This window comes from Babylonia areolata, chromosome 31 (assembly GCF_041734735.1).
Source record: "Babylonia areolata isolate BAREFJ2019XMU chromosome 31, ASM4173473v1, whole genome shotgun sequence".
Taxonomy (NCBI): domain Eukaryota; kingdom Metazoa; phylum Mollusca; class Gastropoda; order Neogastropoda; family Buccinidae; genus Babylonia; species Babylonia areolata.
In genome coordinates, this window is record NC_134906.1 from 27,244,565 (window position 1) to 27,259,373 (window position 14,809).

Here is a 14,809-nt window from a genome sequence, read left to right on the forward strand (position 1 = left end):
GACTTTTCCTGACATGTTTGGCCGGTTTTATCCCGCATGTGAGCAATCATACTTTATTTTTTGGATGGTTATACACATAATATACACCGATTATTTCTCCAGGAAATGGGCGCAATAGCCGAATGATTAAGGCTTTGGGCTTTCAATCTGAGGGTCCCGGGTTTGAATCTCAGTAACGCCGCCTGGTGGGTAACTTGAAGGGTGGAGATTTTTTTCCGATCTCCCAGGTCAACATATTTACAGACCTGCTAGTGCCCTGAATCCCCTTCGTGTGTATACGCATGCAGAAGATCAAATACGCACGTCTGAATAAAGATCCTGTAATCCATGTTAGCGTTCGGTGGGTTATGGAAACAAGAACATGCCCAGCATGCACACCCTCGAAAACGGAGTATGGCTGCCTACACGGCGGGGTAAATAAAGAAAACAGTCATGCGCATAAAATATTACATGTTACAAGTTTGAGTGTGTATGTGTGCGTGCCCGAAATCTGATTGAACTGAATGAAACAGGAAACGAATGATGACTGAACGCCCAGTGGTAGCGACCGTCAGTCGGCTCTACCCAGGTAGGCAGCCTGTTGTGCAAATGACGACGTGTTTGTAAAGCGCTTTGAACTTGGTCTCCAACCGAGGGCAGGCGCTATGAAAGTATCCATATATTCCTGTTTCCCTAACCCACCAAACACCGACATGGATTACAGGATCTTTAGCGTGCATGACTGAGTCCGGTCTACACACAAAGGGGTTTCACTTTCGAGCACACTTAACTCTCTCCATACGAACGGCGAAAGAGACGACGTTAACAGCGTTTCACCTCAGTTGCCATCGTCAAAATATTGCAAGCGGAAGGCTCTCATACTGAAGAGGTGAATGTTGACAAAGACTACCACAATTCTGACGACGGAAGCTAAAGGTTGGGTCATTCAGACACCCACTGGACATCCGAGGGGTCTGTGTAGAGGAGAAGAGATGGCTGGCCGTACTGAGTGAGTTAAAGGAACTTTAGGATCGGAAGAGAAATCTTCACCCATAACTCAAAAGGCCACCTCAGTGAGCTGGGGTTATTCGAACTTGGCTATCATACCATCATGGTTTTCTTGGATGATTAGAGTTAATAATACACATAGAGTATCGTACCGTGCACGCAATACAGGGCCAAATGGAAATCGGAAAACAGCACCTCGGTGCACTCCGGTAGTGCATGTAGCCTTCGCATACAAAAGTCAAAATTTTGTATTCTGTCACCCCAGTTGTGTCAGCTGATAAATATTACATGAGCTACAAGAAACAAAACAAAGAACACACACACACACACACACACACACACACACACTGAAAACCCTACACTTTCTCACCAACAAACAAACCCTCTTTCACACACACTGACACACACACACACACACACACACACACACACACACACACACACCTACACTTTCTCACTAACAAACATACCCTCTTTCACACACACACACACACACACACACACACACACACACACACACACACACACACACACACACTTTTACCCCTCCCCCTCTCACAGCCCCTACCCCCACGGTTTTTTTTTGGGGGGGGAGGGGGGAGGTGGGGTGGCGGGGGTTCTTCGTCTCACTTCAAGTGGAAAGACGTTAAACTGAAGACAACAACAACAACACACACACACACACACACACACACACACACACACACACACACACACACACACACACACACACAGAGTCAGTTGTTTGTTTTTAAACCTTACCGGACTCTGAGAATATTTCTCCAGGAAACCTTCTGTCATCGCAGGTGCCACAGGTATGAAGGCAGCAGCCTTCTTACAGCTCTCCCTGGGGTTCTGAAACAGGTAAGGCAGCGAAAAGCCGCCGCTCATGGAAGGACTGATGATGACCGGCCTCTCCCCGACCTCCTTCACCAGGGCCGACAGAAAGGCTGCGTTGGACACGCCGCCCAGTGAAACTTCTCCGCTCTTCCCGTAACCTGCGGAACGATGGAGAATTAACTCTCTCAGTACGGCCAGTCCTCTCTTCTCCGGCCTCTACACAGACCCCTCGGATATCCAGTGGGTGTCTGAATGACCCAGCCTTTAGCTTCCGTCGTCAGAATTGTGGTATTCTTTGTCAACATTCACCTCTTCGGTGTAAGAGCCTTCCGCTTGCAATATTTTGATGACGGTAACTTTGGGGTGAAACGCTGTTAACGTCGTCTCTTTCGCCGTTCGTATGGAGAGAGTTAAACAAAAGAACGAATCCACACACACACAGACACACACACACACACACACACACACATCCAAGGAACACAACTCACCAGGCAGGTCCACGGCAACAGCCCTGTACCCCCATGACGCCAGAAGCCGCAGTGTGCCGATGTCTTCCCAGTTTTTGGAGGTGAACGACTGACCGTGCAGCAACAACACAGTCAGTCTGGCACTGCCCTCTGGAAACGTCTGTCGGCTGAAGATTTTCAGCGTCTGAAGATGATGATGAAGAAGAAGATTATGATATGGATTCTTATATATAACGTCTATCCTCGGTCAGAGAACAAGCTCTAAGCACTTTACAAACACAGAGTCTTTGATTGATACGGATACTTATACAGCGCCTATCCTCGGTCAGAGAACAAGCTCAAGCACTTTACAAACACGGAGTCTTTGATTGATACGGACACTTATACAGCGCCTATCCTCGGTCAGAGAACAAGCTCTAAGCACTTTACAAACACAGAGTCTTTGATTGATAGAGATACTTATACAGCGCCTATCCTTGGTCTCTTTGACCAAGCTCTGAGTGCCGGCTTTACAAACACGGGGTCCATTTGCACAACAGGCCGCCTTACCTGGGTAGAGCCGACTGACTGAGCAGTCATTGTTGGGGCGCTCATTGTTCGTGTTATTCATTTGGAAAAAAAATCTTATTTTATTGGGGTTTTTTTCTTTTCTTCCTCCAAACGCATGTCTTATGTATTTGTATTTCTCCTTTTTGTCACAACAAATTTCTCTGTGTGAAATTCGGGCTGCTCTCACCAGGGAGAGCGCGTCGCTACACTGAGAGCACCACCCATTTTGGGGGGTATTTTTCAAGTTGCTGCGTGGTAGTTTTATTTGTTTTTCCTATCGAAGTGGATTTTGCTGCAAAATTTTACCAGGGACAACCCTTTTGTTGCCGTGGGTTCTTTTACGTGCGCTGGGTGCATGCTGCACACGGGACCTCGGTTTATCGTCTCATCCGAATGACTAGCGTCCAGACCACTGACCACTCAAGGTCTAGTGGAGGTGGAGAAAATACCGGCGACTGAGTCATGATTCGAACCAGCGCGCTCAGAGTCTCTCGCTTCCTATGCGGACGCTTTACCATTACTAGGCCATCACTCCGCGCGTATGTCTCAACGGCCAAACAGTCGGTATGGCCATTGGAAATTATCATGACCACAAAAGCAAATCACTAATAAATTCATACGGCGTATCAGTTACATGAAATACGTAAAATATTCAAGTACCACAAGGGGAATACCTAAAATAAACACGTATCTCTTCAGTTCTAAAAAAAAAAAAAGAAAAAAAAAAAAAAAAAAGAAAAGAAAAAAAAGAAGAAGTCAATTTAGCAGAACTATGTCATTTTTGGTGGCATGCACTCAAACCCAAGACTGCCTTTATGAAACATGGCGTGAAAAATGATAATTCACATGAGTTTGAGACAGGGGTGTAAGTGAGCAGTACACATTATTGTGCTGATTTTTTTCCCCTTTTTTTCCGTGTCCCGTCATTTCCACTGCCGCCGCTCATTCCGAGAGACCCCCGTACCACTACACGGCCAAACTGACGTATTCACAAATCTGCCCCTTCCTATCTCTGCGGCTGCCTTCACCTCTACACTCTATCTCGCTCACTACGATCAGCTTCGGATCCACTCTGTTTACGCATACCCAGATCAAACACTCGACTGTTGGCCGCCGTTCTTTCTCTGTCTCTGGACCTTGCAATTGGAATGAACTTCCTCTTTCGCTTCGTCAAGTCTCCACACTCAGTTCGTTCAAGTCTGGCCTTAAAACCCACCTCTTCCCAAAATAGCCTCCCTTCCCTGCCTCTTCCTTGTCTTCAGTTTTTCCAGTTTTTAGAGTTACGCATGCGTTTGAATGACTGGTGCGAAAGCACTTTGATTTGTCTCTGCACAAGATTCAGCGCTAAAAAATACCATTATTATTATTATTATTAAATCAGAGTTCGTCTGTCGCAGTCCCAGCATGGGCACTCCTCCACAGGGAGCTATCGATGCTACACAGTTCACCACTGAGCGGGCCACACTCCAGAGGAGACCCCGCACTGCTGGTGAAGTCCCTTCGGTGGATATATTTTGTTCTTTACATCCCCACAGAGTCAGAATAGAAGCTGATCTGTTTGCACGACGGATGTTTCTTTTTTTTTTTTTGAAAATTGATTTACCGAAAATGTGCAAAAACAATTCACACACACACACACACACACACACACATCTTATAAACAATAAGAAAACCAACCTTTCCATGAATACCACACCCACAGAGTCAGAATTGGAGCTGATCTATTTGCATGATGTTTAATTATTATTTTTTTTTTTGATTAACAGTGGCTGTAGAAAATGTGCAAAAACAATTCACACACACACACACACACACACACACACACACACACACACACACACACATATATATATATATATATATATATATATATATACTATGGAGGGGTAGTACCTCTGGCGAGGGATCACGTGGTACTCTCCAGAGTAGTTCATCCGTTTTATATAATATAATATAATATAATATAATATAATATAATATAATATAATATAATAAAACCAACCTTTCCATGAACAGGAACAGAGATGATTTTTGTTTCAATGCCGTCAGTGGATTTGCTTTTTGCTCCACCCATCTTGGTCTGTTTGAAAGGGAAATAAAGGGATCTTAAAGTGCAATAAATCTTGTATCCACATTCATTAAAAAAAAAAAAGAAGAAAAAAAAAGAAGAAGAAGAAAAAAAAGAATTGGACAGAAACTTGGCAGTGTCATGGTCTTTTGTTTGAAGCACAAACTGGGCAGAACATTGTGAAAGTCCTACTTTTCTCCCTCCCCTTCCGTCCCCCCCCCCCCCCCCACCCCCGCGCCCCCCCCCATTCCTGCATTGGGTTTCAAGGAAGCAGTGGTTATTGTTTTTCAGGCTTCTTTCTTTCCTCTTCAGGAAAACTGCCTTTGTGCAGGTAACCAGAACTCCTTCTGACAAGCTCAAATCACCTCAAGAAGGATATTCAGAAGGTTTTCATTCGCTTTTCCATTACCCTTTGCACAACTCCTCGAAACAAAATGTAATCAGATATCATGATATGTATAGTAAATGTAGAATACGACCAAGCTAGAAATGCCACTATGTACTATAGTGAATATACTTATTATCTGTAGTACGGAACAGTTAAAACAAGAAAAGAAAAAAAAAAGTGTGTACGTACTAGTCAGCTTGAAAAAGAATATATTCCTTCAGTATCAGCTGTAGTGCATGTGGCTGTATTGAATTTCATCCGCTACATGTCATTATTCTATTCCTTCGTCTTCCTCCCACCCCCCACCCCCCACCCCCTCACCTTCACATGTATACACTAACACATTCCAATTTAGTTCATATATCTTCTTTTTTTCCCCTTCTTCTTCTTCTTTGGCAGCCAACTTTATGGCTGAAGAAACTGCTCATGCACTGCACTGGAGAAAATCCCAGGGTCTTATAAATGGAATGGACCGAAAGAACTACCCTGTCGCTGTCCACTGGCGTGATAGCTTGAGGCGAGCGTGTCGCGCGCGCGGCAGCCATTGTACTCCCCAACTTGCGGTAGCGAGAAAGCTGAAAGAGCATTATGTCGTGTGGTCGGTGCTGCCATTGCTTGCTCTAGAACACCTTCGAAGGGAGATTCAGTGAGAGAAAGGATTCACATTTCCTCAGTTATTCTGTTCGCATGTTTGTTTCTTGGAATGTCACTGTGTAGTGAAAGGAAATGTGTTGTCTTTTTCTTCGTTTTGTTCTCTTCATTCTCTTCTTCTTCTCAGTTGTTCTTCTTATCTCTGCGCGCTGCGTAGTTACGCCCCTCCCCTCCCACCTCGTGTAGCCTATATAGCCGACCAGGCACTTACTGAAGTATCGTATCCAAGTTTTTCTAATTATTATTATTATTTTTTAATTCAAACTACGGTACATCTCGTGACTGTCACATGACTATGTATATCACTGTTCGGTGTTGTGAGCCTTGACCTGAATTGTGTTAGAACGTGAGGAGGCGTTATCTGTTGTGGGCAAATTGATATCCTTTTCCTCGGCACGTCAGCACTTCAGTCCATTGGTTTTTAATATGGATGTATCATATAGCCCGGCGAGTTTTTGCCCAGATTTGAGCTTTCCACATTACTGCGACTAAGAAGAAAAACATCTACGTACCCGCAAAATTTGTTAAAAAAGTATAAATCTGTTGGCTGTTAGAATTCCCGAATTGGTTCGAATTTTACGATATCTTTCACTTACCTTTAACTGAGACTGGTTTGATTTGCTTCACTTCCTGTTTAACAACTGTGCGACGTTTTTTTCTCGTGCTGTCTGCAGAGTAATGGTCCTTGACCCTTGACACGTCAATGTAAACAAGCCTCACGCTAGTTCCTGATAACAAGAGCCAATCAGTTTCAGTGTGTGTGTGTGTGTGTGTGTGTGTGTGTGTGTGATGATCGTTTAAATCCCCCTTTTTGTGTTATCTAGAAGAAACATAATGGGCAGCATAATTTGAGCTCCCATTGTGAACTTTGTACGCCATTACAGCTGAAATCTGCATTTTATCAGTCATTTTCTTTAAGTTTCAGACTGTGAGGACTTCAGTGCCGGCAACACAATAATGTTGGCATTATCAGTGGGAATGCGTGGTATTTTGTTCTGACCCCCCACCACCACACTCCCCACACCGCACACCCTGTGAAGAGAAAGTTGTGGATTCTATAGCATAGTGGTCATTTTATCATTTATGTAACTAAGCATCGTATTTACAAACGTACATGAGCTTTGCCAATCTGTGCATCTGTGTGCATGCTCTTGAGGTGACAGATGATTTCTCACTAACTCGGTCCTTTCCACAGACTGGGACAAATATTTCCATTGATATATATATATATGTATATATATCTGTAAACATATATATCAGTGGTCCTTTCACATTCATATTACACTTTAAGTCGTTCATCACCTCTTATTTTCTTCGTCACATCGAGAAAGTCCTAAACGTCTAAGTTATTGACAATGGAAAACAGTGTTAATCGTGATGACTGGTGCAAAAAGAGCCTTCATCATTGGTCTAAGAGAAGGAACTCTGTATGAACAGAAGACTGCACAATTATCTCCCTTACACTTAAACTAATACAGTCTCCCTTGTGTCCGTATTTTCATGTATGTCCGTGCATTCATGTGTGTGTGTGTGTGTGTGTGTGTGTGTGTGTGTGCTATCTTCAGTTTAACGTCTATTCACTATAAGTGTTTTTAGACGGAAAGGAGTCAAGTAGTGGATAAAGGAAAGGGAGTGCATGTGAATATCAGTGTAAAAAAGTGTTCACGTTATATATCAGAGGGAAGGTAGATTATTATAAGAAAAAGTCAAAAGAGATTGTGGTGTGTATTGAATGAGATGTCATGATGGGGGTGTGGGGGGTGATGGGGAAGAATATGTATATGCATATCAACAAGTATTAACCTACAACAATGTAAATATAAATAACAACATTAATTAATTGTAACACATCAAAGGAGGATACCAACTGGACTGGAGTTTAAAATTTCCGAAAACATTCTAAGTGTGTGTGTGTGTGTGTGTGTGTGTGTAAGGTATGCGCACACAATTCCCAGTTACACAATCCATCAGATACACGGAGGCGCCTCAGTTTCAGTTTCAGTAGCTCAAGGAGGCGTCACTGCGTTCAGACAAATCCATATACGCTACACCACATCTGCCAAGCAGATGCCTGACCAGGCAGTAAGGTAACCCAACTGAAGCCACAGGCACACATACTGGACAGAGTCAATTTTATGGGTAATTTGCAGGTCAGTATGCAGGCTCGTTTTACGTAACGTAAATGTCGAAGAAGCATTTCTCCAGTTTTGCGCGTGCTCTTATGTACAAACGTGCGTGCATGTATGTCTGTGCGAGTGTATATGTACTAGATGCATCTGTGTACTATGTATGATACATAGTACACAGACAGTATGTGTATGTGATGGTGGTCACGTGGAAAGGTGGAGGGGGCGTGTATGCGTTTGATTTTGTGTGTGCGTGCGTGCATGCGTGTGCCAGTGTAGAAGCACATGACATATGTACATGTGCGCATGTGCGTGCATCTATGTGTGCGTGTTTGAGCTTATGTGTGTGTGTGTGTGAGGGCATACAAGCACAGTAGCAGGCGTATAGTAACCGAGTGTGTGTGTATGTGCATGCATGCACGCACATGTTTTTTTTTTTTTTGTGTGTGTGCGCGCGCACCAACCTAACTCGTTGGGTGACTCAATGGCTAATGTGTTCAATCTGAGGTTTCTGGGTTCTATCCCAGTATTAGACCCTGGTGCTTTGAGGTTTTGAAATTTGTTTTTGCCCCCATCTCCCAAGTCAACAAAAGTAGAGAATCTTTGTCAATGTTTGGTACGTTATGGAAACATAAACATGTCTAGCATGCATATATTGTCTGCCTAAGTGTTGGGATAAAAATAAAAATAACTGCAAATAAAAGCCCACTCATAGATATATATGAGAGACATTAGAGTTCAAGCCAAAAAACACAGGGAAGGAAGAAAACAGGATTCAAAAGTACCTTCCATGACATCCTTCCGTAAATATGCAAACACCAAAATGGTGAAAATATTTGCGGCTGTTGAATGTTTTAATTGTTTGGAATGACAGTCACATCTCCAATTCTATTTTCTTTCTCACACATTCTTCAGATCACAATATAAGGTCTGTGGACGACATTTTAACCTGCATTGCTGCACATTAAATTAGCGTGCAACAATGATAGTTAAAGTATTCATCCGCAACCTTAGCAACCGAACTCCAGAAGATTTACACAAAACATAAATACATGTACACCAAAACTCATCACAAAAAAATGACACTCTGCTTAAAATAAGCCAACACAACTTACACCACTCCCAAAGAACTACCAATGACAATAAACTATTAGTATTATTTGATTTTTTCTATGTAACCCTTGAGGCTGCAGATGGAATCAAATAAAACATTCAACTGCCATATTTCACTCTTGACAGCAAATCCCGAGATTAAAAAACTGGACGCCGCACCACAAGCCTGAGGAGCTCATTGGATGGTTCATGATGCTACCATACAGTGAATAATAAATCCAAACCCAGATTAGATGTCTTTGTTTTCCATACAGTAGTGGAAAAGCATAAAAAAACCCTTCTTGGTTTAACAATGAAACTTAACCCTTTCACTGCCAATATCACATTTCAGCAACTAGCCAGGCAGAGCACCTATGTTGCTGAAATGCGACCAGATCATGAGTCAGTTATTCACAAGCCCACTGCTCTTAATCTTAAAAACCTATTTTGCGCTTGGGGTGGGGGCAAGGAGGGAAGTTAGGAGTGCGGGTATGAGTTTAAAAATCTAGTCATTAATGCTCCTGTTAGCCATTTTGCTCCTCCAAAGGGGACAATAGTACACACAGCAAGTGACAGCTGTTTCACAATAAGCAGTGCTTGCTACACACTCCTGATCGCTGTGTCAGCAGAGAGAGACGTACACATACACACTGAGAGTCAAACTGCTGATTAAAAAAAAAAAACGTATCAAAAGGAGGAGTTTGTATTATTATACTCCATGTTTGGTGTTTACATATACTTACCATGTCAAACTGATGCAAACAAACTGGGGATTAAAAAAACACAACAAACCCCCCCCAAAAAAACAACAACAAAAAAACAAAAACAAAACCCACCCACAGAAAGTGGTGGCTAGATGTTCACTAGTACACAGAACCCACAGCGATGTAGTAAATGATCTGGAAACAGTATGCGAACTATGATCACTACGTTAATACACATCGTCACAGCAACCTGTGACAAAAAAGTTTTCTGCAGTACATTTTTTTTCCTACTCTTCTATTGAGAATATAGTTTCTAAATGTAAATACCATAGTTGCTACGTACACACACATACCAGCTGAATCAACAACAACAAAAAAAACACTGGGAATTTATCATTATCCCCCAAAGCAATACTCAGTTTCACATAGGTTTTGTCCACAAATGCCAGTGCCACAGCCATTTTTGAAGAAAAGATGCAGGTGTTTCTGTGCAATGAATACTCAACAACACAGGTTTGGAATTTCTTGTATACGATCAGCTATTAAGGAGCTTTCATGTTGTGCTTGAAACAGCATACACGTGCACACTGAAGTGTGCGCACAAATAATACAATTACCTCCTATGTACCTTTTGTGATCAACCACTCAGTAGAAGAGCTGGCAATCAAATGATTAAAACCACCTGTGTCAAGCACACACACACACACACGCACACATTAACATGCAAACAAATGAGCACATAAAGAGTACATCAAGAGAGGTATCTGTGCCTGCCAGAGTAACTGAATTCATTTGAAATATTAACAAGACTCCTCATGTATTTCTGAAATGGTTTCAGTTAAGAATCATACACAGATGCTTGGAGACAAATTTTGTTCTGAAAGAGATGTTGATGCTGAACAGTGATCTGTGCAGTTTTTGTAATGTATGAGAAAATAAAATTAGACATGTGGACTGGCAGAGGACAATTATTCAATGTTCCTGACAACTATAAATGAAAACAATAAATGGGTGATGTCTAAATGTTCAAAATTTGCGAAGAACTGTACCACTAACAATGCATGAACATGACAACAAATCAAAAAACAGGAAACAGAGTGACTGATTCCACCATTTATTCCATTTCAGTACTGGCTAAACACTCCTCATACCAATCTACGTTTGACTAAAATGTGCCTGCACTGCAAGGCTTTTGCAGTGTACTGACATATACGCAATCAAATAGTACACAGCCAGGAAAAAAGAAAAAGTTTCTAGATGCGCAGGTTTTCATGCAGTTCAGGTTTGATATCTAGGACAATGGATAACAATTTGCTCAGGGCCTCCTCCTTGTTTCTGTCCACGTTGGAATTGAGGTCTTTGATCTTCTGACGGGTGCTGGTCTCGATCTTGGCTTCCATGTCGCCCTTTGAACCCAGGATCTGGATTCAAACACACACATACACACACATATGAGCACTGGCACACACAAAAAGTGTGTACACACACAAACACACACGCACAGAGAAACATCAATAATACACGAAAATCAATCATCATGCAAACACACTTTGATTTAAACTGGAAACTGCAAACAAATTGCTATGACAGTCATCACAGTGATATTATAAATAACAAATAACAACAAAATATGTTAGTCGTAAAACTAATATTTGGCATTTGGAAGTGAACAGTATCATTCTAAATCCAATTAAACAATTTTTATTATTAATTTTTTTTAACTGTGGGCAAAAAATTGGCTTTTCAATGTTATTTGTACACAATTCTCACAAATGCCTTTTACACACAAATCAAAGAAATCAGATTGGACTTGTTGCTTTCAACCACACATAAGTCAGGGATATTATTATCACTACAATGCCCAACAATCTATTTACAACACTTCTGAATCTCTGATTCCACTTTGGAGCATTGACGCAAACTGGGAATGTTTGGACAAAAAGAGTGAATTTTTCTGTTTACATTTAAGTACTCATCAAGAGCCAAATAACCATGCTAGCGGGTCCACTGGAACCACTCTTAGCAGTGGTCAAAAGGAGGAAGCTGTCATGGTTCGGGCATGTGACATGCCACAATTCACTGCAAAAGACAGTTCTACAGGGAACGCTAGAGGGTGGTAGGCGAAGAGGGAGGCAAGCCAAATGCTGGATGGACAACATCAAGGAATGGACCAATATGGATAGCGCTACGCTGATACGACAGGCAGAAGATAGAACCGGATGGTGTCATCTGACTACGGAATCGTCCCTCATGTCTCCTTTACGCCCATCCCCGGGCAGGAGAATGAATGGAACTCATCACCTCATTCAAAATTGATTCTTGTCATATACAGCACTGTAAAACTGTTGTCTTACCCTGGCCTCATAATCTTTGTACTGTCGCTCCCTTTCTGCCTTGTAGTTGTTGATCTCTACATCAGCCTCTTTCTTGGCAGCCTTCAGGCGGTTGGCCTTCTCTGGAAACATGTAAGTTATGGAGTCAATCATCTTAAAAAAAAACAAAAAAACGACAAAAACACACACACACACACACAAAACAACAACAAAGCCAAACATATCACTTACTAATTCAATCATCCTTAAAAAAAAAAAAAAAATCTAACATAAATAAAGGCACAATCAAGATCCACACACATATCATATGACTTGAAATATATACAGCTGAATAGTGGAAGGTTGTATGCTTCTATTCATAAGTACATAACATCATTAATACACACAATATATACAGTGAATAATAACAATATTAGCTATTTCATACTGATTTATAGATGATCACCTAATCATAAGTAACCAGAAATGCCAACCCCTGTCAAGTGTTTGCAGGAACAATCAGGAAATTTGGTAGGAACATTTTGAATTTGGTAGGAACACTTGGGACTCCAAGCCACATAAACAAACCGGCACAGACGCTGTTTGACAAAGACGCAATTTAATTTAGCCATGTTCTCTCTTGTTTGGGCATGGTCCACTCAATGCTGTTTCAATGTAAACACACATGCGATTAGCTGAACATCATCATGTGAGACCCAAGTTTAGTAGTGACTGCCCTGGTCTCGTGACTGATAAGTACAGAGCGTCTGGGTAATGTTAGGACAGGAAAACATGTGACCAAGTTCTGTTGTCGAAAATGAACTGGTCGGAACAATTCTGATGTTGGCATAATCTGGGAACAAACTGTGAGTGTGACTGAGTGTAACAACATACTGCGAAATTGTAACAGTTGGTATCTCTAAGTAGACGCCCCCCCACCTCCCCCCAAGAGCCCTCTATAAAAAAAGAGCACACACATAAAATGTTACAATTTACGTGTCTGTCTGAGTGTGTATGCATGACTGAAACTAGATTCATGATTGAATGACACTGGAAACGAATGATGAGCATCCAATGGCAACTGCCAGTTGGGTCTACCCAGGTACTCAGCCTGTTGTGCAAGTGACTGTGGTTGTAAATGGCTTAGTATTGGTCTTTGGAGAGAGAGAGAGAGAGAGAGAGAGAGAGAGAGAGAGAGAGAGAACGAACGAATGAACGAATCTTTTTAATGAATGAGGGAAGTGGAATAAGCATGCATATGCTTTTTTACATCCAGCCCTCAGGGCAAAAAGAAATGAAATCAAAATGTTCACAAGAAAAACATACATGAAATTCAAATACACACAATTGCACAGTAGCATTTACAAGTACATAATCATGATACCTGCATTAATGACAATAATGTATATGAATATGGTAATGAGAGAGATTGAGAGAGAGAGAGAGAGAGAGAGAGAGAGAGAGAGAGAGAGTGTTCAACTTCATAATGGTGAAAAAAGATACATTTTCATTTTTCAATTTGCACTGGTCACTTCAGCATTTCACTGTGTGACTCTCCTATCATGTGCTATATGTACACGATCATGACAATGTATATGTACATGCACAAGTATGTTTGTACGTTTACACGTATTCATGATCTCTATCATAATATGTATGCCCTTTAACCAGTTTGTCCGGTCTTTTGCATCAGTGCAGGTTTAAAAATCAACAACAAAAAAAACCCCGACAAAAAGAAATCTGAACTATACCTCATCTTTGCTGATAATAGTTACTGCTAAATCCCATGTTAAAAGGAAAAGTAGTAAACTGAGAAGGGCGTTTTTCCCTTCTAACTCGAAAACCATTTGACAGTGTCGATCTCGTGATCACAGTGGAGTCAATTTCTACACTTGTGGATTCACAGTGCAGAAACTGTTTTCCGACGGCAGTATTCAGAATATACTGTATCATCTTTTTTTTCAGAAGAAAATTAAAACAGACAATAGAAAGTGATAAATCATGCTTACTCCTTCTGGCTTCGGCTACTTTCTCAGCAGCCTTCTTTTCTGCGGCCAAGAGCTGTTGGATCCCCTGCGTCTGACTTGCCATCTTGTCTGCTAATGTGTCATGTGACAATGTAGTTGCTTCCCCTGAAATAAGTGTGATCATGACGTCATGCTTGCTGTTCCCACAGCTCTTCTTTCCCCTCCTTCCCTCACCACACCATCATATACAACCCCAACAAAAACTCGACACGTCAATGTTTTACTGATTTGATATGGGTTATTAGGGGGAAATTATTGCACATGTTTGCTTCTTTTTTAGTCACTAAGTTCTGGATTTTTCCTTTTTAATTTTAAAAGGGGGTGAATGAGGGGAGGGGCTGACTGTGTAAAAGAAGGTGAGCTGAAAAAGAAATTGAAGATTCACATTTACGTATTTTGAGGCAACTCTAAAGCGGACTTATTTAATTTTCTCACGAAAGACTAGGGTTCTTCTCTTGGAGGCTTCATAAAAATCGAAACAACCAAGTATGTAAAAAAACGTACGAAACTAATTCCCACATCGTGTTACAGTTTCTCGCAGAATGAGTTGTCTGGTCCTATTTTTTAGTCTGCTAGAATTCCAAAGATAACTGAGATT

General features: G+C 41.5%; 2 protein-coding genes across 3 annotated transcripts in view; both read right to left on the reverse strand.

Annotated features, from left to right (window-relative positions):
* Positions 1-6,626, reverse strand: part of LOC143276156 (putative protein-lysine deacylase ABHD14B) — a 7,564-nt gene extending 938 nt beyond the window's left edge. Inside the window, exons 1-4 of one of the 2 annotated variants that reach the window (XM_076580575.1) lie at positions 5,804-6,062; positions 4,846-4,923; positions 2,316-2,478; positions 1,750-1,985 (exon numbers count right to left, since the gene is read on the reverse strand). In XM_076580575.1, coding sequence (XP_076436690.1) covers positions 1,750-1,985; positions 2,316-2,478; positions 4,846-4,923; positions 5,804-5,911 — 585 coding nt within the window. In that variant the 5' untranslated portion in view covers positions 5,912-6,062. Of the gene's footprint in view, positions 1-1,749; positions 1,986-2,315; positions 2,479-4,845; positions 4,924-5,803; positions 6,063-6,546 lie in introns of those variants that run through there. The other variant, XM_076580576.1, reaches the window with a different exon arrangement.
* A 2,285-nt stretch (positions 6,627-8,911) lies between these two features.
* Positions 8,912-14,311, reverse strand: LOC143275897 (V-type proton ATPase subunit G-like). The gene is made up of 3 exons (XM_076580222.1): positions 14,194-14,311; positions 12,227-12,327; positions 8,912-11,293 (listed from the first exon to the last, which is right to left on the reverse strand). Exons 1-3 carry the CDS (start codon positions 14,273-14,275, stop codon positions 11,126-11,128), a joined length of 351 nt encoding a protein of 116 aa, XP_076436337.1. The 5' UTR covers positions 14,276-14,311; the 3' UTR covers positions 8,912-11,125.
* Between the last annotated feature and the right edge of the window lie 498 nt (positions 14,312-14,809).